Below are 22,254 nucleotides of genomic sequence, written 5' to 3' on the forward strand. Positions count from 1 at the left end.
CCGATTCGATATAATCCCGTCTTCGACGAAATTTCGGCGAAGCGAGATATTACGGGCAAAAATATCCATTCAGCGCGTTCGGATAGATTTCGAAAGTTTTGTCGACAAAACTTGGAAACTCACCTTGTATATCCATTTGTAAGTGTATGTCTGTAAATGTTAAATACAAGTAAGATGTCCATATGTATACGTAACCGCGTGTCGTATGTAGGTATATATACACAGACAGTCATCCATTGTATATCGAAAGCCTTCTTTGTTGCAAATTCATCGATAAATTTAAAATGGATTCTTTTTTCCTGACAAAGATTTAACTAATATCTAATTACGAGACGAGTTTCTTGACATCAACGATTAAAGAGTTTTCTCCGATTGACTTTAAAAGTATATAAATACCAATGGCTATTTTTTCCGATAATTTCGAATGAGTTTTGTTTATATGAAAATGTAATTTAAACTTTATTTGTCAAATATTTGATCAAATTTTCGCCGAGCAAAGGTTGAAAGGGAAAAATCTATAACGAGGGATATGTTCGATAATCATAAGACGACACTCTGTTTGTATATATTATATATGTAGTATATATACACATACAACACACACACACACACACACATATATATATATAATAAATCCAGACATGTTTGTCTGCGTGCGTTAATTGTTAAGGCGGCGCTCTCCTCTCTTAAGCCGATCAACCTAAGGCGATCTAATTGAATGCGTATGTGAATACTGACTCTAACATCAGTTTTGTTTTACATTGTCCCGATTAATAAACAGAATGTGCATGTGCCTGTGTCCTTTGCTTCTAAAACTGCCTACCGGAGATTAATGCTTTCTCTCTTTTTCTCTCTTTTACACACATACACACACACACATATATATAATAATCCAGTAACATAATTATCTCGCTTCTTTGCATTGTGCTACGACTGTTTGCGATCCATTGGATAAATCAATTCTCTCATCTTCTTCTATCTCTTTGTATTTGCATCTGCCGCAAGTTGCAAGTTGAAAATAGGAAAAGATTTAAAGATAAAGAAAACTGAAATTAACACGTGTTAATTTGCTGCGACCACGATGGTGGCTTTATAATCGGCGGATCGTTCAGGCCGACGATTAATCTTGCTACCTTAGAGTTAAGATTCTATGAAGGAAAAAGGATGAAAACACAAAGGCGCCAAAAGCGTCGACGCTTCGTTACGAAGTACGCTAGTTTTTCTTTTTTCTCTCTCTCTCTCTCTCTCTCTCTCTGAACTTTGCTCAAGCTCCTGCTCTATACCTTCCACGAAGCCGTCCGCCCTCGATTGTCAGTATGCCTCGGTCTCGGGGATTAATTTTGATAATACGAAAAGGGAAGGGTAAAGATAATCTCGCGGCGACGGGTTGAAAATGAGTTTCGAAGTTGAAACGACCAACGAGTAAAACGCGAAGCTAAACGAATCTAATTCATTACAGCGCCGGCTAAGTTTCATTCGCGAGAGAAGAAGAATGTTTGCACATCGTTTTTTAAGCAGCACAAAACGTTCTCTCTATTTAGAAATGATATAGAAATTTACTCAAATTACGCCTCAAATATTTACAGAGGATCGGATATTCTACGTAAGAGGAGGGGGAGCATAGAATTCAATAGAGGGCAATTTCATTACAATGAAAATCGATCGAATATCCCCAGCGCAATATCTCTCAATATCGACACATCAAGCGCGAACTATAACTTAATTTGGAAAATCCGAGAGTTCTCGAAACTTTACCGCGCACAGGCAAGAATTGCGAGGTATAACGTCGGTCGACAGAGCCGCGGCTGTATTTATATAGCGAAACAGCGTGGCGTTGTGCAAATATTCTTCCACGTCCAACTGGTATTTTTACGCGTCCCGATCGATCGACGCGACGAAGGATTAACGAGGATCCTGAAACATTCGAGGGCGTTTTTAAAAAAAGAGTGTCTCTAATAATAAAGATGCCCTCCTTTTCCCTATGAGATATATAGTTTTAAATCGCTGTCGACAATATTACACGCTCGATATTATCGATGGACTTTGCCGTGTATCTGACGAGGTTTCCTCTACCTTTCAGGGACCACCAGGATTAGACGGCATGAAGGTGAGCGACCCACGGGGATGACCCCGTTTTCACTATAAATTACTCCTCTTTTTATTCAGACGCGATCTATTTCCGCGTCTCGCTATCTCATTTGTCGTTACGCGATACGATCGGATCGAAATTAGATCAAAGTAAAAAATCGCGAGCGTGTTCTTCCTCCACGTTGGCATACGAGAGTAAATCGAGTGTCAAGCGCACGTCAAATTTCTTCGTACTTTCAGGGTGCACAGGGCGAGCCAGGAACGAAGGGCGAAAGAGGAGATCCGGGATTGCCTGTAAGTCCTACGCTTCATCAAGTATTTATCCGATCCGTGTCGCTCATCCTTTTATCGAGCACAGCCGAGTATTATTCCGAGGCGATCTTGCCCTTCGTCAAAAAGTAGTTTTCTGGCTTAATGATTGAATCGTACATAATTTTTTTTTTTTTTTTTTATATATATATATATATAAGAATAAATTTTTTGTTTTATATTTAAAGTCGGTGTTTTTTTCGGTGACGAATCCCTCGATAAATAAGAATCAAATAAAAATTTCGAGATTAACGATTTAATTTAAAATCTCATTTGCGTTGCGCGACACGTGTAACGCAAATTTGCGGATCGTTTTCCCTCTTTCCGCGATTGAATTGAATTTCAATACCGCAATCCGTCCATTGTGATCTTTCAATCTGTATTTTCCATTGCTCGAGATTCCCGAGATTCGCCCGCCGTACCCGGAATCGAGTCATGTCTAAGGAGCGCGTCGAGTCAACCCGCTGACTCGATTACATCTCGAGAGGAAGAGAGAGAGACACGCTAACGAGTCGATCTGTGTTTGTCCCCAGGGTACCGATGGGATTCCCGGCGCGGAGGTACAGTTGGCTTTCGATTATCGCTCGTCCTCCGGTGCGACTGCGACACAATCTGACACGGTCTGACCAGCCCGGGGTAACGACGACACATTCCGCCTGATCTACCCCGGGGACTGTCTCGGAAAAAGAGAAAATAATCGAAAAGAGAATCCTCCCTTTCACTCCCACCGTCCGATTTCAAAAAGAGAAGGGAGCCAGCGTCTTGCGCCTTTCTCCCTCTTTTGTTCGAAATCGCAAGAAGCCTTTTGGAGATGCGCGCATTTTCTTCGATACTTGAATTTTTAATACTCGGCTTTGACAGTTTCTTATGAGACTTTTGTGCTCCGTCTAACGTTTTGATCAGATTTTTATACGATTAATTATATATCTTTCTGTATCATTGAATATTTTCGGTAATAGTACTATTTGACATTTTGCAAAGAACCCCCCCTATCAATCAGTTTTTACGACATCGCGCGCGAAAATACAATAATATCAGAAAATAGCTGCTGACCGATTTAAGACCGACGTAAAAGATTCCATCGGTATATATAATCGAGCTAGAGAGGGTTTGATCGACCGATCAAAATTTACGACCGAATTATAACGGAGGGGGAAACGCGCAACTCCCTCGTGCTTCTCTCTGGAGTGTCCGGAAGGATGCTCGAGCAGTGCTCGTGTGACCGCTCGATGCCAATCAATGTGAGATCATATAAACGAAAACGAGTCTCTCTCTCTCTCTCTCCCTCTTTTTCTCTCATTCGTATATACTCTTGAATGCATGGGAAAGCGTTTGAAGGAGGATAATCCCTTTCACATGTCTGAACATACAACTATATCTCGCGGGTCGCTGAACGATATTTTTTATTTAAAACCTTGCAACACTCGTTCTTTTTTTCTCTGCCTTTAGAAGCAGAAAGATTCAAAATAACTAAATCAAAAGCACGCGTATATACCTATTCCCTTGAATGATATTAATATCACATTTTCTACATAAATTTTAATATGAACGGCAGACGAAAGGCATTAATATACTTGAAAAATATTTCATTAACATTCTCTTTTTAAGTCATGCTTTTAAAGATTTGAACGTAACGTTTTATCAAATAATTAAACCTAATTTCGCAACTAATAATATCTCCTCTAATTGCTCGGAAGAAATTGCTATTATAATTTAAAAAGGAGAGAACTATACATCTCTCTCTCTCTCTCTCTCTCTCTCTCGTATCGTTGCTATTTATCGACATCGAATATTCTCGTTTATTGACGTCTCTCATGTCTCTCATCGGACGCAAGAGCAATAACCAAGTGATCCACTCGAAATGCCATGTCCGTGATTTCGGCCTATGAATCGTTAGCCATCCCCTTTTCCCTCACAATTCACATAGTCGACGATAACGAAAAAGCCGTCACTGAGATGACATATACACGACATCGCGGTGGTCACAACGCGGCACTCATTCTCGAGCCTCCTTTCATTGGAAAGATTTTCTGGAATGACCGTTTCGCGCGCGCGTGAAAAAAAACAACAAAAAAAACGAAAAGATAATTAACGCGGCCGTAACGACTTAAAATTCCTTTTGTGATCGTGTTCACCAATTCCAGGGACCGAAGGGAGAGAAAGGTGCCAAAGGCGAATCTGTGAGTATTGACTTCGACGTATTCACGTTTCTCCAACGCCATCAGTATCGGAGAGCCGATCCACGTTATATACATATACTGCCGCTCTTCCCGCGAGGATGCGAAAGCGATCGGGCGTGATTAGATCGTCCCGTATGCTTTACGGGGGATTGTTTGCCTAACGATAACCGACAGACCGTAAGAGAGAGAGAGAGAGAGAGAGAGAGTAAGCGCATAGTCGGATATATATAGTTCGCTTCCTAACGGATATATAATCATACGCACGTCCAGGCGAATTAGCGGAGGAAGCTCTCTCGCTTACGCCGGGTTTTCGCGAGGCATTAGTCAATTGGTTTATCTTTACTAGAGTAAAATGACCAATAAATCGGACCATCAACCTAGAGACGAAATTAATTACCATCGTTAGGTTCGTAAGAGTTGAGAGATTTCTATTCCATCCATTCGATTCAGATGATATATTTTTATTATTCCGGTGCTCTTAGACTGAAACGCGAGGAATTGATATAAGAATATTATATTTTTTACGCGCGCAAATTTTCGGAACGATCAAATCAAAGCAGCCCTTTCGCATCCTCGTGCGTATCTTTTATTCACGACTATTGCTGCAAGCACGTCAGGGACACCTCCGTACCGCCGACACCGTCGTCGTCGTCATTTACGACGAGGAGACTGCGAGATCGCGCGGTGTTACAAGGTCACGGAGATGTGGCGAGGGAAGCTCTCTCGTTGTAGGAAACACGGGGAGAACATCCTCACACGTGTATTACACACGCCTACTCCTACCAAGTTCCACGCGGTCCCTCGCGACGCTAACACACTTTGCGCGTACATACGAATTTGTATAATGCTGCCACCAGCGTTTCGTGAAAGCGCTTAATGACGAGAGGCGCGAATAATGTTAAAGGAGACATTAGACGAGAAACGAAATGCCAACGAGAGCGCTGTCGCGTCGCTTTCTCCTTACTTGGAAATCGTCACGATGTTCGTCAATTAAAAAAATGATCCGGTCTATCTGAGGCGAGCGATCCGCGGTCAAGGTACCGAGGTAAATGGAAAAAGTCTCTTGTCTTATCAAATCGTCGATCTAAAGTTTAATTAATTTAAACGACGATCCGCTACACGCTCTCCTCCGCATTTCGTACACATCGAGGTATTGTGCACCGATCTCACCAGTACTAGTATAATTGCATAATCCAACAATATTATGTGCCTGGCCTTATTTGCACGTCGCGAATTTGCATCGGGCGTTTCGCGCTGTCAGAGAGATGATGCATTTCGCGTGTGCGCGCAGGGGCCGCCGGGTAAACGCGGCAGGAAGGGCGACAAAGGCAACAAGGGAGACCAGGGTGTTCCAGGATTGGACGCGCCATGTCCGCTGGGACCGGACGGGCTTCCCTTACCGGGCTGCGGCTGGAGACCACCGCAGGTAACCGTTAGCTTCATTTTTCGCTTCGAATCTTACGGACAAAACAGATTTTGAGGAATCAAAAATTTTACACATCTCCCGAATTACCCTAAAATAGAAATTAACGAAAGATTTTTAAAAAAGCTTTTCTCCTACATTGTAGTCGTAGCTTGTTTCTCTCTCAATAATAGTTATAAGAATATAATTTGATCAGATTAATCATTGTTTTTACATAAAAGATAAAATTTTCATAGGATAATTGCCTTGAATTATGTTTTAATAATTAATAAATAACCAATAGTAGATTTTTTATGTGAATTTTGTGAAATTGCTAGCACGTTCTTTGCTAATTGTTATTACTAACAACACAATAGTATACGGAAACTAATAATTTAATAACTTAACTCGTAATATCGAGAGAGATAAAAGGGGTAATGCTGGGATACGCTTGGATTCTCTCCTGTACATGCTTAGCAGGATATTACGAGCACATCGACGCCGGCGATCGACGGTCCTGAACCCGCGGAGACGGATTATGAGGAGCCGGAGGACGATTACGAGGACTATACGGATCCGAACGGGAACCTAGCCGAGCAATAATGCTCGTTTTTGTGCGCTGCCCTAATCACTACCGACAACCACCACCAACACCAATACCATCACCACCACCACCACCACCACCGCCACTCTCATCACTCGTCTCACTCCATTCTCCCAAACTAATGTGGTCCCGGTAATTGCGAATCCCATAGTATTACTAACGCACGATATGTGTCATCGATAGCTCGATCTCGCGTAGAGTCTTGCTTGCATTCGTCGCACGTTTCTGATACGCATCTACCTATCTATTGGCTGCAATCTCCGAGATAAAATATTGCCTTATACATATTTAATGCCTAGCGAAATTCATCAAATAGAGAATGCCAGAACTTCTTATACAGATCTGTCCCTTTACAAATGTATATAAAATATAAATAGTTTACACATTTCCTATTTGCTATATTAGCACACATATGAAGTCCTGCACTCATTTTTAGAATGAATGACATTTCACATTTCTAACTTTACGAATTCTAATGTACAATTATTCGCACAGAATGCTAATATTTTTAATTTCTATAAATATATTTTATTAATATGTTGATACGCGAGATTATAATAGAAGAAGATTAAAAAACTCGACTTTTCTATAAAAAAGAGATAAGACAAAAATATCACGCATGCACAAACAAGAAAATATATATTTTTCAAATTTATCGCTTATCTATCCGCACTCATTACCCGCTCGCTCATTTCTTCTTTTCGCGATTTTTCTCTAAACTAGTTAACTACAATTCTCGAAAAGAGATTTCATGAAATATCTAATCTAATGCAGCTTCTGCGTGTCTTGTATCAATTGGACGCAACGAGATGATTCCAGCAGATTTGCTTGCGAATACGATCTCATTCAATAAAACAATCAATAATCGATCTTTTACGTTTTGCTTTGCAGCCAAGTGATGACGTCCTGCAGCGATGGCTAGAACAGCAGGAGGAAGAGGAAGAGGAGGAGATGAACGAGCGGCAGTGATGTTGCAAGGACAATAGCGCATTTTTTCATAAGGACTTCTGTATATCCTCCTGTTCCCGCCTCCGTCTCGTTACGACGACCGCATTACGCGAAAAAAAAAGAGATATATATATATACCAAAATAATCATCTTGCCATCGAGTGTTGTAAATATGTGTACTTACAGTGTCTAGCATCCGCAGTGCGTGTACATAATTAGAGCTTGCTGCGAATCTACGTATCCCGACAAGACCGTTCGTACCGTCATCATCGGTCCATACGATTTATCTAGAAATGTCACACACAAGTATACGGCGATCGATCTCCGCGATCGGTACTTCCGGTTTCGAGTGCGCAGCTCGCTCTCCTCGCGTGAGAAGACCGGAAAAATTCGATCCCGGTACGGAGAGATATTGGAAAGTAAGCGGACAAAGTAATCCCGGAAAATTAAAGTGAAGTGCGCGAGGGTCGTTTCGTGGTCGAGCGTGATAGTGCGATGGTACGCATTCGCTTATCGAGTATTCGAAGTCTCCATGCGAACGAAATGAATTCTGCGCCAGCAGGCGAGAAAGGACATTCACCGCGGATTTAAACGAGCGATTTGACGAGATACAGACGAGGAAGGGGGAAAAAAATTGCAACGCGCCGAGGAATTAGCTCCTAGTCGCGGCCTAAATTGCGTTTCAAAATTTTCTTTTTTGCCACTTTTTTTCTACGGGAATTTTCCTCGTATGCTATCTCGGCTTGTTTGGAACGTGAGACGTACATGTACAGATATCTTTGAAATTTTCTTGAAATATTTATGCATCTTCAACATTCTCGCGCTTGTCGCCTCTTAGCTAATCTTTAGCGGAAAAACGTACGCTAATCCGTACCTGTGAAAAAAAAAAAAACGATCTTTGCCGTAACAGAACCGTAAACTCGCGAAAAAAGAGACACTTTTTGATACAATTAGTTGATTAGCGGCGCGCCATCCCGCGTTACTCCAGTCTAGATTATATAGATTCGTACTACGCTAGAAAGTTGTGTAACGCAAGGAAAGAAAAGTACGACTATATACACTTTTTTTCAGTGATACTTGCGAGGTATCGTGAAATAAATCGGTAAATGTAGGTATATCTTTCTCGATGTCAGAAATGTCAGATCGCCGTCGGCGTGTCGAGTTCTGTCCTTTCCTTTTGTCGGGCGTTTGTAGTCCATTCTTGACACGCAAATATTTTCTGTACGTCGAAACGATGTAAAAAAGATAAAAAAAGAAAAAAAAACGAAAAAGATAAAAGAGGGCCGAGGTTGTAGCCTGTTGCAATATCGACGGTCAGATGCTACATTCGACGGACGTGTGCAGAGTGCCGACTTATCTCCGGCACATTGATCTTCCGTTCAAACAGCGTGAAATACAAATGTTATTCGCGTTTCTTTCTGAAGAAATGTGTATTTAGTTAATATATATACATACGAGCGCTGATTGTTAACGTTCTTAGAATTGATAGATTTTTAATAATATCTTCCTTAATTATAGTTAATCCAATAATCCTTGCACGTTTTATCAAAATTCAGAGTTTTCCAGAATCTTTTCTTTAGATACAAATGACATAGTTTTCCCAGAAATGGTTCTGAGAGAATTTAACTTTGATTAGATGTAACTTGAGAAGTAACCTGAGACATTCTTATCGCAGCGATATTTATTATTATTTACCATTTCGCTGTCACAATTTAAGCAGTTTGTATTTCTTGAAATACGATTGCACCTTGTCCTTCGGATAGGGTTTCGTTACCAAACACGTCGCGACGTTCTCGGGCTGTTCTATCCACAGCTTGTGCCGAATGTCGTCCTCCTTCAATTTCGAACATAGCGTCTGCAGATCGGCTTCATCAGCGGCCTATTTATATTCATATTCGTGATTCACGCTGTCGTCCTCTTTTATCGTCATTTTCTTAAGAGCCATTTATTTCGACACATTTAAACGCGCGAATTCGCATATTATAGCGATTAAGATACTTTAAACGAACGACTAGATGATGATGATGATGATGACGATGGTTTAGAATAATTTTCTTTGCATGCATTATATAACGCGTCGCCTAAACGGATCTCGATTAACGGCCGGAACACGCGATGTTCCCGAATCATCATACTTACTTCGAGGACGACCTTGTGCATATTATCTAAATCAGCGAGATAGGCCTGCGTGTGGACGTCATTATAAAAGAGATGTGTAACGGCGGTGCACGCGTGACACGCCTGGGCAACCACGGCGCCCAATGGCCACTTCATCGTCTTTGAAAGATCTCCCCGCACCACCACATATTGAACTATCCCGGACATTCTGAGAAAGATCGTTTACCTAGAGTCATTTCGAATAAAGCGGTATTTATGAAAAACAGATGGAAATGAAGGAAAAGAAAGGGGAGATTCTAGGATCTCCCGTCTCGTTTCGACCGAGATCGTCTCATTCATCTAATGCTTAAAATGGCCCATACAGGTTTCGATTAATTAGTAAGTGCCAAAAAGTATAATATTCGTACAGATAAGGATATACCGCAAACACAGACGGATACTTCCGCGTATTATTTATGTATATCAAAATTGTATTATTATTGCCCGCAGATCATGCATAGAAACGCGTTCGCTATAAGCGTTCCTCCGATATTGCGGCATTTACGCAAGATGTATTATTTATACAAATTGTTGTTATTAAAGATAAATAACGCAGAAATAATTAGCACGTACGATACATTATGGTTTACGAGAAACGACGTCTTTATTCATTCCTAATCCCCAAGAATCGCATTTATTCATTCGCGCCAATTTATCTTTTTTATTATTTTTTAATGCAAAGTAATAATTATATGATGTGCATTATTGAAACATATTAATAAGAACGCGAAAAAAAAAAGAACAATATGTTTTGACATTTTAACACGTGTCAATATTGACAAGTGTTATATATATTGTTTATTATATTATATATATATATATTTGAAAAGTATAACAATTTAAAAAAATACGTTTTATCTAAAATAGATAAAATAAATTCTCAGCGATAAAAGCTTACCTTTTTTCGTTTAGTAATAACTTTTCGATTAATGATGACTCCAAATAATCACGATCGCCGAGAGGTTAACTTTCGTTACTAGATAATTATACAGTGTTATACAGATGAATATAATATTCAATTTTACAATTATGAAATTTCTGATGGATGACAGAATAAATAAACTGTAACATAACCTGATATGTATATATAATTTTAGTGTAATTTGATTGAATGCGAAGCAAAAGTTTATTCGCACAAATCTATCACAATACTTTCGTCTACCGGCTGCCAGTAGGTAAACATCAGAGTGGCCGCCCTTTAGAAAATTTATTCCCCTAGATTCTCGGAAACTAGGATATTCATCGTTCTTATCAAAGAGAAGTCTGAGAGAGGCCACGCCGCCGTTTTTCGCGAGACCATTTTCCTAACTGGTACAGTGGCGCTAACTAGATCCATTTTAGAGCCGGCGGAACTATATGGCCAGATTCAATTTCTGATGTCCATGGTAAAATGACCGTTTGATGCATGTCCGTGTTAAACACATATTATGAATTAAAAATGCGGAGAAACATTATAGATTTATTAATGTTTCATTAGCTGCACGTGATGTTTTGTAATGATGGAAGAACACTTTTAATAAAGAGAAAGAAATATATTTCCCCCCCCCACCCTTCAAATATACTATTTTCTACAATCTACAATTTTCTGTTCTTATATATCTACCAGAAAACAATTGTTGTCACAATTCCCTAGAGATCCAGCTTCTAGCTGACAGGCTGACAGCTGACACACGGCGCCGTAAAGCCCGTATCAGACTATGCATTGAGATTGAAATTTGACTTTGAATCAGGACAAGGAAATTTTAGTTCCTTTTATCCCGATTGGTCAAATTTCAATCTTTGATATGTTGTCTGATACGAGCTTAACTCTGATCGACAGCCGCTAGATGTCGCGACGATCCCGATGCAGTTCAACTTCGTCTACTATTATATATATATATATAGTGGTCGATATCAAAAGAAGATCACGCCTCTTGCCACGAAAACCGGTCGCCGGTTAGTTCCTTTCCCGCTTCTCGTTGCAGTCTCAGTCATTGTCGTGTCTCTCGTCCACGGTGGACCAGGATCTTTCGCAAGGAAGCTAACCGAGGTAATTCTTATTCGCTCGTTTTTTCAAACGTTCGCAACTTTTCGATAATTCGCGATCGAAATTATTGCATTTGCGAAGGAACAAATGGCGCGCCGGAAAGATCGCTCTGCTCTAATTGTTGCTCTTTTTGTTCTCCGAAACTTGCGGCGCGACTTTATCAGACGGCGCCTCGACGAAATTACGCGCGATATATTACGTGGTCATACACAGGAAGATCCGGCAAAATGAATTATATAATCGGGGGAGATTCGCTTGCGTGCGAACAGCGCAATATTTCGCGATCTCCTTCGCTCTATTTCGCAAGAATGGAGGTCGACCCGAGAGAAAGAGAGAGGGAAACACAGAAAATTCGAGAACGTACGACGTGAATCGCGTATTATGTTCGACGACTGTAACAAACCTCAAATCATGCGGGTCATACTAATCGAGTTCAAGAAATCGTCGCACGATTACATTTCCTCATCAGTAATAATACGAAACTCACGGAAATAATAACGAGAAGAACAACAATCTTTTCTGCGATGAAATTGAGATAAAATCACAAAAAAAAAAAAAAAAATGTAGCATTATACATAGAGCCTAACTTTCGTTAACGTTTAGCATAGATAGATTTTATTTGATTCAATCATTATTGCATGTATATGTAAGAATTTTTTTTTTTTTTTTTTTTTTGACAATGAAAATTTCTGAAAATTTTTATTAATGTACTTTTGTCTATTAAATATCATATTTACACGAAATAATTGTAGAAAGAGAGACAGTGATATATATATATACATTTTGATCCAAAAATTATTTCGAACACTGTCGAGATGAAGTTCCGTGTTCGCGCGAATCAACGCAATACGATGAACGATGATATGTTAGCTCGTTTAGTAAACAAAGATTTATTAGTCGGTTACACACATCGTATATGTATTTATGCACATCTCCATAAGCTAATGTCGAACGAATTACCGAACAATAATTACGAGCATAGCCGTATCTTGTCTACCATTGTTATTCTTTGAAAATATCCGTGTTTTATATCTAGGGTTGCCACCTTTTTTTAAAACAAATAACGTACGTAACGCCTTTGAGAACGAAAAAGAAAAGTACATATATTTTTTATATTATTTATTTTTCCATACATATTTTTTATTACTTTTAGCAATATCTAATAAGTGTTTGTCTTTTTTAAAGACTTCTACAGCGTCTTTACAACCGATATTTAAATTCAGATATATCATCAACTCATTTTTAATTAAATTTAGAGAAGCTTTGTTCCTCTCTTTCCGCCATTTTAGATTCATTACAGAGAAAACTCTCTCGGTAAATGCTGAAGTGGCGGGAATAGACAAAAGATATGAAATAACTTTATAAATATTCGGAAAATCGTCACATCGATTAAAAATATACTGCCATTTTTGTGCAGTAGTTATATTTATATCTGTAAAATCTTTACGATCAATTATTTTTGCAAGTAACTCATTCATTAATAATATTTCGGAATGTAGATTGTTCATATTAATATTAAGTTTTTGCCGATTTAAAGATTCAATTATGTTCACAAAATGTTCATATTTGATTTGAGTTTTTAGATTAAAGTTGTTAAGTGAAAATAGCCAGTTTGTATTGCTGAAATTGAAGCACTTCTCTAAGTAACATAAGGATTTATGGATAAACAATAAAAAATTTATATAAATTTTATTTGTGTAAAATAAAGTATTTTTAGCGTACTTTATTTCTTTACAAAATATAAAGTATGTACGTCCAAAATAACGTACAATACTTTATTTTAAAGTAAAGGGTGGCAACCCTAGTTATATCATCGTTTGATCGAATCGAAATCTAATAAGAATCCTAACAAGGATATAAAGATATAAATCAGCGATCACATATAGAATTTGAAAGGTGTTCTTGTAGTAAATATAATTAGTTATATAATGTTCACTCACACACAAATATTAATAAAAGTTTATCGTCATTTTCTTTTTTCTTTTTTAAGTGAAAAAGAAAGACCGCAAGAAATACTAGCAGAGTTTTGCAGTTAGTTAAATGCACAGTTATTACGAGCTTGGTATATAACAAAGGAAACTGCTTCGTTTAAATACGAGGTCGTTTGTGAGATTATTCCTGTAAGACTTCTCTCAGTACAGGCAAAGCTTTTCCTCGTTCGAGATTTCTTTGTATCTAAAACGCTCTCCTTTACCAAGATCTTTTTTCATTCGAAACACCTTTCGCCTTTTATAGTTCTTTCATATAATCTGAAGTTCCACCTGGTCTTCTGGTTCAATTGATCCCCTTGCTTCTCTTTATTCATCTCGCTATTCCCCCGTGAGAAAAATGGAATTCAATTTACAATATAAAACGCATTATTTAAGTATTCTCGAAATTTAAATTATTAAACACTATTAATTTTTGTCGTTAATTACCCGCGAAATAGGATATCAATTTTAATTAAAATTGGCGCGTTAAATATATTGCTGATTTTGAGTATATTGATATATGAAATATTAAATAAAGTAAAAATGTGTTAATAATTCCTAAAGTCCCCTCGAGAGAGATTTAGATATGATTCTCTCTTTATCGAAATCGGTTTTTACATATTGCGAATTTGATAACTATTAATCCTTGTCAGTCACATTTTTTTTGTTCCGTTCCTTGTCACATATAGGTCACAATGTCTTGTCGCAATTTTAGCTGTCTCAAAATCGCTTGAAAAAATTACAAAAATTTATACAGGGTGACCCATTTTAACTTAGGCAGCCAAATAACTCGAAAAATAAGCACACTACGAAAAAATGTTTAGAATCAAAATTTTGTCATTTCGAGGGGGACGTACAATGACGTTAAAATGAGCCCCCCCACCCCTTCCCCTGGGGGGAAATTACAGACTTACTGCCCGTACTTATGCGGAGCGATTCCCAAATCGCCGCCATCCTACTGATCAACAAATTATAAACATTGAAAGGAGATCTCGTAATAATCCACTTCATCGCGAAAGGCGAAGGAAAGAAAACTGCTACGTCCACGACGTTGTTCCTGGGTTACGCTAAAAGCAGTTTCTTGAGAAGTAATTAATGAGTAATAAAAAATAATGAGAAGTTTGTTTTAAGACTAATTTCGAGTTTTAACAATGAAAACGTGGTATTTTTATTGTTAATTTATTGCAGAATCGTAAGCATGGGTTCTCAGTAAGAGAAATCGAAGAAATTGAATTTCGTCGATTACAGCGCCATCTATCATGAATCGAGAAAAATGTTTCAGACAAATTGTATGTGTTTTTAGCCAAAGATTCCGAATATGCAATAAAAAATAGGGGTTCCCATTTAAGATTTCAAACTTGCCCCCCCTCACCGCCCAGGGGAAGGGGTGGGGGGGCTCATTTTAACGTCATTGTACGTCCCCCTCGAAATGACAAAATTTTGATTCTAAACATTTTTTCGTAGTGTGCTTATTTTTCGAGTTATTTGGCTGCCTAAGTTAAAATGGGTCACCCTGTATACATTCCATCATACACAGAAAATGATCATGTACAATAAAAAATAAATTTTGAACATTCTTTTATATCGATTAAGGCCTTTAAGATATTCTATTGTTAATATATATCGATAGGTTTAAAATGACTCATATGTGATCTTTAAGAGTTAACTCGAAATATACAACTACATAATTCTCTCAGTCATTTTCGTACGTCATTAAATTTTTTCGCTCGAATTATTATTTATATTCCATTCGTCCCATATCACAATCGATATTTTACATTTATTGACTTGTCATCAACGAAGATTACGATGAGCATGTTGATGTGTGCGAATTCAGTAATATATTGGCAAATACCGATACAACAAACCCTCGTGAAGATCTTTACATAAGTTATCGCTGAATAAATATTTAGTTTAAACGGTTCTTGGTCGAATGCTTATTGTATGCGAATCTACTCGTGCTAAGTGCTGATTTAATACTGCCTGATTATTTTTCCATTGACAGAGGAAACGATATTTTTTTATACGATTATAATTTTCGCAGAAAAATTTATCTTGCAGAAACCTGCAAATATTCCACGTTCAATATCGCTTGACAGAAACAGACTACAAAGACGTTATTCATATTCAAATTTTGTGTATAACTTCGTAATACCATCGGATTTATATTATCGCGTGAAAATATACGCGCAAATGTACGGATTCGTCGTGAAACTTATAGATTATTTTATTTAGTAATTTATTTCCAATTAATAATTTTTGAAAATACATAGATAATTATGATTGGGTGTTCATAGACCTGTAAAATTTATTTATATTTTTCTAATTATAATAAGCCAAACAGCAGCCATGCCTCAAATACAGAAACCGGCACCTCCTTTCTCCAGTACCGCTGTTGTAAAAGGACAATTCAAGGATATTAGCCTCTCTGACTACAAGGGCAAATATGTTGTACTCTTCTTCTACCCATTAGACTTGTAAGTATTATATATTATGATTGTATTTTTGTAACCGTAAAAAAATTATATAATTCTCGACTGCTATACAAGAAATTATATTTTATTGTGTACTTATTGTGTTAATATTTAATCCAAATATATTTAATTCTTAATTAAAAGACATTACAACAAAGAGATACATTGTGCATTCTAAAAGATTTATATTTATAAAAATAGATATATATTTTAAAACTGCATTCTATTATAGTGATTATAACCATAATAATAATTATAAACATTTAAAAAATTAATATGCTATACATTTATTCCAATTAGCTGATACAGAGATTTTTAATAAAGAAATACCATTTGTGTGTGTGTGTGTAAAAAGATGTTCTAAAAGATTTACAAGAGATAAAGTCTTAAAAGCACATATTGTTAACTTATCTTAAAGATTTTGTATAACAGATAGTCAGCTACACAATACATTATTTAGTTACACAATATCAGATTGACTATCGCGAGCTATAATTTACGATATAATCATTTGACCACAGCACTTTCGTATGCCCGACCGAGATTATTGCTTTCTCCGACCGCGTGAAAGAATTCAACGACATCAACTGTGAGGTGATCGCCGCATCCACCGATTCTCACTTTAGCCATCTCGCATGGGTGAATACGCCACGCAAACAAGGTGGTCTCGGCGAAATGAACATTCCTCTGTTGGCGGATAAGAGCAGCAAGATCGCCCGCGATTACGGCGTCCTCGACGAGGATACGGGAATTCCATTCCGTGGCCTTTTCATCATCGACGATAAGCAGATTTTGCGTCAAATTACTGTGAACGATTTACCTGTCGGAAGGTGAATTAACTTGCTCAATTATTAACATAAATAAATATACAAAAGCTTACTTTGTGTCACAATAATGTCATATAATATAGGCTCTCGAGAGAGATTTAGAAATCCAGAGCAAGTTTTGCATTTTTATTTAACGCGCTAAAAAGAATTAAATGCACTAATCTATTTAATGATTGTGTGACTTTTGATAACATTGAATGCGATTGTATTACCAATAGTACTAACAATAATCTTATCGCGTTACTAATTGCAGATCCGTGGACGAAACTCTACGCTTGGTTCAAGCGTTCCAATACACTGACAAGTATGGCGAAGTTTGCCCGGCCGGCTGGAAACCCGGCAAGAAGGCCATGAAGCCTGATGTCGTTGGCTCAAAGGAATACTTCAAGGATCAATAAAATATTAGCGGACAATAAAATATTATACAATATTTCTTCATACATCCTGTTAAATATACTTATATGTGTGCGTTTTATACTCTTTCGTCGCGTAATTTTGCAATTCGACGCGTCTACATTTCCGTTTTTACTTAGTATAGCTAGGCATACATTGTCGAAATAGCACACATTGAAATATTCATTTCTAGTTTAATAAATGGGTTTATTTTCTACATATTTAAAAAAAAATTTCACCGTTCCGCATGACATTATGAATGACGAATTATATAGATAATGATATATGTGCAAGTGTACGTATTTAGCGATATAAATCTGCTGTGATAATGAATATCGATGCGATTAGAAAACATCTGACAATAAGCTTAGCAAGAATTTCAATATCGAACGATCAAAACGATATCGTTGAGTCTGTGCAAAGTTCAAGCATTAGAAATGTCACGTTATTTTTAATGTGTATTAGCAGTTGTAATTATCAGTATTTCTCTCCTTTTTTTTATCTTTACGCTATAACTAATATTTTAGCCTAAAGATTTTTGTGAACGTTTCTCGAGCAAACAAATCGTAGGACAAACTTAACTTTGTTTTCAATATTTACTTAATAACCTATTTTCCGGTGAATTATTTGTTCATTTGTGATAAAATCATCACTATTCTTTCACATCATGAGTGACGATTGTGAAACTGCAATAGCTGAAACGGGTAAGGAACGAAATTTGATAAAATTATATAGATTTTTCTAAGGAAGAAGGATTATCACTATTATAATATTATAACAAAAACGTCAGTATGACAATTAATATATCAATTTCAAATAATTTTAAAAGAGTAAAATTCTTAATTTATGAAAATATCTATAAATACAATTATGCATCTTAAATTTAATAAATTGAATACAGGATGGGGTGTTTGGCATTACTTCGTCGTCGTATTATGCGGCTTGGTATCATTTGCAGAAGCAAGCACTTCTTTGACTGTACCGATTGTATTACCGCTAATAGAATGTGATCTAAAACTTAATAGAAATCAGGCCATCATGCCTGTCGCTATCTCCAGTTTCGGTATATACTTCTAACATATCTTACTGAACATTGAATTATAAATTATTATATTAAATTTTATATTCTTATATACACCTACAATATACAAAATGAGAAATATTTACAAAATATATCGTAATAGATAATATTTCGCGTGTATGCAGAATTTATATATCACAAAGATACATTGAAGCGTATATATATATATAATTAGTTTGTTGCATGCAACGCATTATTTTAATTTATCGCTTAGGGATGGCAGTAGGTGCTTTCCTCTTTGGATCTATATCGGACCTTGTCGGTCGTAAAAAATCAATCTCGGTTACTATGGGCATCGTGTTTTGCGCCTCGATTACCCTAGCCTTCGCGCAAACTAATTTTTTGATATACTTATCAGTATTCATGTTGGGACTAGGGTAAGTTTTTCTATCTGTCGTATCGCGCATAACAAAAACGATCGATACAATCTGATAAAATACGACATCAATAAAATTGTGTAACGTTTAGAGAATATTTCTTCTTTTTTATTACATCTAATATTATTTTACATTTATTTATCATCCTTTGTTACAAGAAATAACTTTTCAATATTTTGTTAAGAGAAGATATTTTTGTTTCGCAAAAGCGAAGATAATACGCAAAAGTACAGATTGTGTATTCAATGTTATATGATATTGAGACTACGTATTCATCTAATTCACACACACGTGTGGGTATAAGTAATTGCGTCATCATCCGACATATAATTGATGTTCGTAGAGTGGCCGGTAACAATATCGTTCTCAGAGTATATCTGATCGAATGCCTACCGATGAGAAAGAGAGGCACTTGCTTAGCAATAATCGACATGTTCTGGATAGTTGGCTACCTATCAGCTTTAGGTAATCAAATGTGTGTGTATATCTTGTCTGATTTTGCAAAAAAAAATGCTTCATTTTTTTATTAATATGTTCTTCGATTTAATTATATACAGTTTAAGATTTCGTCATTAAGTATTCTTAATATTAAAATTTAATTTTTTAATCAAAATTTTAATGAATGTCAGATTCGCGAAATGTACTTTCCATACTTTTATAAATTATACGTTTATAAATGGCTCTTATTTTTTTTTTTTTTTTTGCAACTTTAAAATTCTATTTAAAAATCTATATAACTTTATACAATTCGAAGTATTAAAGAGATTTCATATAAGCCAATTATTATAAAAGCAAGGATGATCAATTAATTTATGTTTAATTCTATTTTCCAATTAGAGTTATTCAAAGATTCTAATGTGTTCAATATGCGCGAAAACTATAGCTTTACAAGAATTAAGCTAAGGAAAAGATACTTAATACATTCCTAATTTTTTTTTTTTTTTTTTTTTTTTTTTTACGGGAACTGATGTTTACGTTCGCTTAATGAATAATTTGAAAAGGTGTCTCCTGGTCCTTGATGCCGTCCGTTATACGCATGCTAGGCAAGCAATTCCGTACGAGTTCCTGGCGAGTCCTCGCCGCTCTCTGCGGTATGCCGAGCCTGATGATGGCTTGCACCTCGGGTCTCTTACCGCTGAGTCCTCGACACTTACTGTACCATCGACGTCCGACACAAGCGCTCGCGGTGCTCCGTCATATGTATGCCATCAATAATTCGAAACACGCCGATACCTACCCGGTACGGCGATCCAACGCGACTCCGTCGAGGAGATCTTGTTCTTTCCTTACCCCGTTCAAATCTTTGTCCGTTATTCATGAGTTCTAGAAGATCCGCGATATAAAATATCGAATCGATTCAAAAGTAGTAGTTTTGAAGAAAAATATACATTTTGCTTTACGTAAAAAGAGATGAAAAGAACGCATGGATAGCAGGAATACGAGGTAAAACTTGATGATTTGAGATTAATAATCATAGCCATGGAAAAATAATATTTGTTTAACCGATTGAAAGAATAATGAACATTTTTTTTGTGTTTTTGATTTAGATGAGGAATGTAGAAGGCTGCGTACGCCCGGACGACGATACCGAAGATGACAGTATTTCAAAGTACTTTACGAAAACTTGGGAACGCATTCATAGAATACACAAGCCTCCGTATAAATGTGTGACACTGTGCGGGATACTAGCCTGTCTTCTACACTTTCCCGGGTAATAAAGGATATTTTCCTCCTCGTAAGCTTTCTCGCATCTCTCGCATCACTCCGATTATCGTTCTGGCGTGATTGCGAGGAGAATCATGAGGACGATGTTTAAGATTCGCTTGGCTCGCTCTGTGGAATACGCACGTGCTCCAGGAAATGGAAAGAGACCATGTCGTGAGTGGAAACGGCACGTGTAACGTCCGTGTCCAGAACCTGGCATTAGATTTTTTGCGAAGCTGCGACGAAGCGAACGAGGCTCGTTTCGGGCTGCTGTTGCTGGTATCGCTGGGCTACATGCTGGGAGAAATGTTGCTCGTTATCGGAATTGATGCCATTGGCAGAAGACCGTATTTAAGTGAGTATCTAAAAACGGTCTTTCTTTCTCTTTATTCCACGAGATCATTAAATGTTTTAAAGAGAAAACCCTTATTTGAAATATTATTTTTTAACTTCATTCTTCTATTTTCTAGAATATTAACATTAACACTTATAACTGTATATTTATAATATTTTAAACTCTTTAAAAGATTATATTTGTAAAAGAATCTTTTCCTAATTATTTTTATAGTATCTTCAGGATTGGTGGGTGGTGTGGTCTCGCTCATACTTATTTTCCGACTGTTCCACACAATTCGTGTAATTCTATCGTCCATTTTTTTGGCCGCTTACGCTATCGGGCGCACAACGACGTCCGTTTTGCTGCTGGAGAATTATCCCACCGCTCTGAGGTAGATCGTACAAAACGGAACAGTCGACACGCGTCTGGCTAATCTTAGATCATCAGACGCATTTTCGTAAATCAAGTATCTGCGAACGCGACGTATAAACTCGTAATTTCCGACATTGGTATTTCAGAGGCACGGCGATCGGTCTGATGAGAGTGCTTCCACATTTGGCGCTTTTCGCGACGCAACTCTTCCTAAGAACGACTTGCCTGCTAAGTATAATCGTCGCGTCTGTCATCTTAATAGGTACGAGAAAAATGATTATTTGATCTATTCGATTAATCATCGGCTGAATATTAAATATCTCACAGGTGCGGCCGCGGTAATGCTACCAGTGCCGGATTTAACCAGGTTACCGATGAAGGAATAAGTCAAACTTCCGGAGACGTATATATACATGACGTTTTATTTCCATTGTATTTTTCATGAATAAAATTTTATTCTAAGCGTGCATTTTCTTTTTCTAAGTATTGTATTAATTTAATATTCTGTCGTATTATGTATGGATGAAAAAAAATTTTTGCTATTCTATATCACTCTTGTGAGATAAATACGCAATCTCTAAGACCTATTTTTTTGTTAAAAAAATATGCTGGTTAAAATTTTTTCGCTAAATATCTCACACATTTATATGTTAATTTAATTATTTAACATATTGCTGTTGTGTTAATTGAACTGAAATGTTGTTTTTAAAACAATTGAAAAAAGTCTGAAAATAACACAATGCACATATTTTTAATTTTACACAATAAAAATATTCCGTATTATTAGCGATAGGATTTATCTGTTAAAATTTAATGAGAAAAAATTTTTTAATTTAATTTTTTATAAGCGAGAGTGACTACAGACCGTCAATAATTTTTTTTTCCAAGTTATTTTATCATTAAAGATATGTTGATTTTAAAATTTCTTTCAAATTACTATAAAGTTTGAATTTATTTTGTGTTGAAATATTAATACAGTACTAATGTCGCCGTTTAAAAAATTTT

At 36.8% G+C, this 22,254-nt stretch overlaps 4 protein-coding genes across 20 annotated transcripts in view; 3 read left to right on the forward strand and 1 right to left on the reverse strand.

The window, feature by feature from the left end:
• The window catches only part of LOC138944987 (collagen alpha chain CG42342), a 135,069-nt gene extending 124,809 nt beyond the window's left edge, over nucleotides 1–10,260 (forward strand). For 12 of the 15 annotated variants that reach the window (XM_070316126.1, XM_070316114.1, XM_070316120.1 and 9 more), the window contains 7 exons: nucleotides 2,081–2,107; nucleotides 2,329–2,382; nucleotides 2,931–2,957; nucleotides 4,542–4,577; nucleotides 5,869–6,003; nucleotides 6,457–6,715; nucleotides 7,475–7,565. In XM_070316126.1, coding sequence (XP_070172227.1) covers nucleotides 2,081–2,107; nucleotides 2,329–2,382; nucleotides 2,931–2,957; nucleotides 4,542–4,577; nucleotides 5,869–6,003; nucleotides 6,457–6,582 — 405 coding nt within the window. In that variant the 3' untranslated portion in view covers nucleotides 6,583–6,715; nucleotides 7,475–7,565. Of the gene's footprint in view, nucleotides 1–2,080; nucleotides 2,108–2,328; nucleotides 2,383–2,930; nucleotides 2,958–4,541; nucleotides 4,578–5,868; nucleotides 6,004–6,456; nucleotides 6,716–7,474 lie in introns of all 15 variants that reach the window. The other 3 variants (XM_070316113.1, XM_070316118.1, XM_070316115.1) reach the window with 3 other exon arrangements.
• LOC138944989 (putative peptidyl-tRNA hydrolase PTRHD1) lies at nucleotides 8,927–10,838 on the reverse strand. Of its 3 annotated transcripts, XM_070316129.1 has the most exons (4): nucleotides 10,587–10,838; nucleotides 9,671–9,857; nucleotides 9,227–9,410; nucleotides 8,960–9,143 (listed from the first exon to the last, which is right to left on the reverse strand). In XM_070316129.1, exons 2-3 carry the CDS (start codon nucleotides 9,854–9,856, stop codon nucleotides 9,237–9,239), a joined length of 360 nt encoding a protein of 119 aa, XP_070172230.1. In that variant the 5' UTR covers nucleotide 9,857; nucleotides 10,587–10,838; the 3' UTR covers nucleotides 8,960–9,143; nucleotides 9,227–9,236. The 3 variants fall into 3 exon arrangements, with proteins under 3 accessions (XP_070172231.1, XP_070172228.1, XP_070172230.1); XM_070316130.1 differs by having other exon boundaries at nucleotides 8,927–9,410; nucleotides 9,671–9,875; XM_070316127.1 differs by having other exon boundaries at nucleotides 8,929–9,410.
• A 748-nt stretch (nucleotides 10,839–11,586) lies between these two features.
• On the forward strand, nucleotides 11,587–17,595 carry Prx2 (Peroxiredoxin 2). The gene is made up of 4 exons (XM_070292692.1): nucleotides 11,587–11,717; nucleotides 16,021–16,161; nucleotides 16,680–16,988; nucleotides 17,239–17,595. Exons 2-4 carry the CDS (start codon nucleotides 16,034–16,036, stop codon nucleotides 17,381–17,383), a joined length of 582 nt encoding a protein of 193 aa, XP_070148793.1. The 5' UTR covers nucleotides 11,587–11,717; nucleotides 16,021–16,033; the 3' UTR covers nucleotides 17,384–17,595.
• A 99-nt stretch (nucleotides 17,596–17,694) lies between these two features.
• On the forward strand, nucleotides 17,695–21,663 carry LOC138931683 (synaptic vesicle 2-related protein). Its single transcript, XM_070292693.1, has 9 exons — nucleotides 17,695–18,441; nucleotides 18,674–18,836; nucleotides 19,180–19,301; nucleotides 19,838–20,076; nucleotides 20,384–20,547; nucleotides 20,654–20,895; nucleotides 21,109–21,268; nucleotides 21,396–21,511; nucleotides 21,577–21,663. Exons 1-9 carry the CDS (start codon nucleotides 18,225–18,227, stop codon nucleotides 21,633–21,635), a joined length of 1,482 nt encoding a protein of 493 aa, XP_070148794.1. The 5' UTR covers nucleotides 17,695–18,224; the 3' UTR covers nucleotides 21,636–21,663.
• The last annotated feature ends 591 nt before the right edge of the window (nucleotides 21,664–22,254 follow it).

This window comes from Polyergus mexicanus, unplaced genomic scaffold, assembly GCF_030449975.1.
Source record: "Polyergus mexicanus isolate NDT 795.1 unplaced genomic scaffold, iyPolMexi1.0 SCAF_3, whole genome shotgun sequence".
Taxonomy (NCBI): domain Eukaryota; kingdom Metazoa; phylum Arthropoda; class Insecta; order Hymenoptera; family Formicidae; genus Polyergus; species Polyergus mexicanus.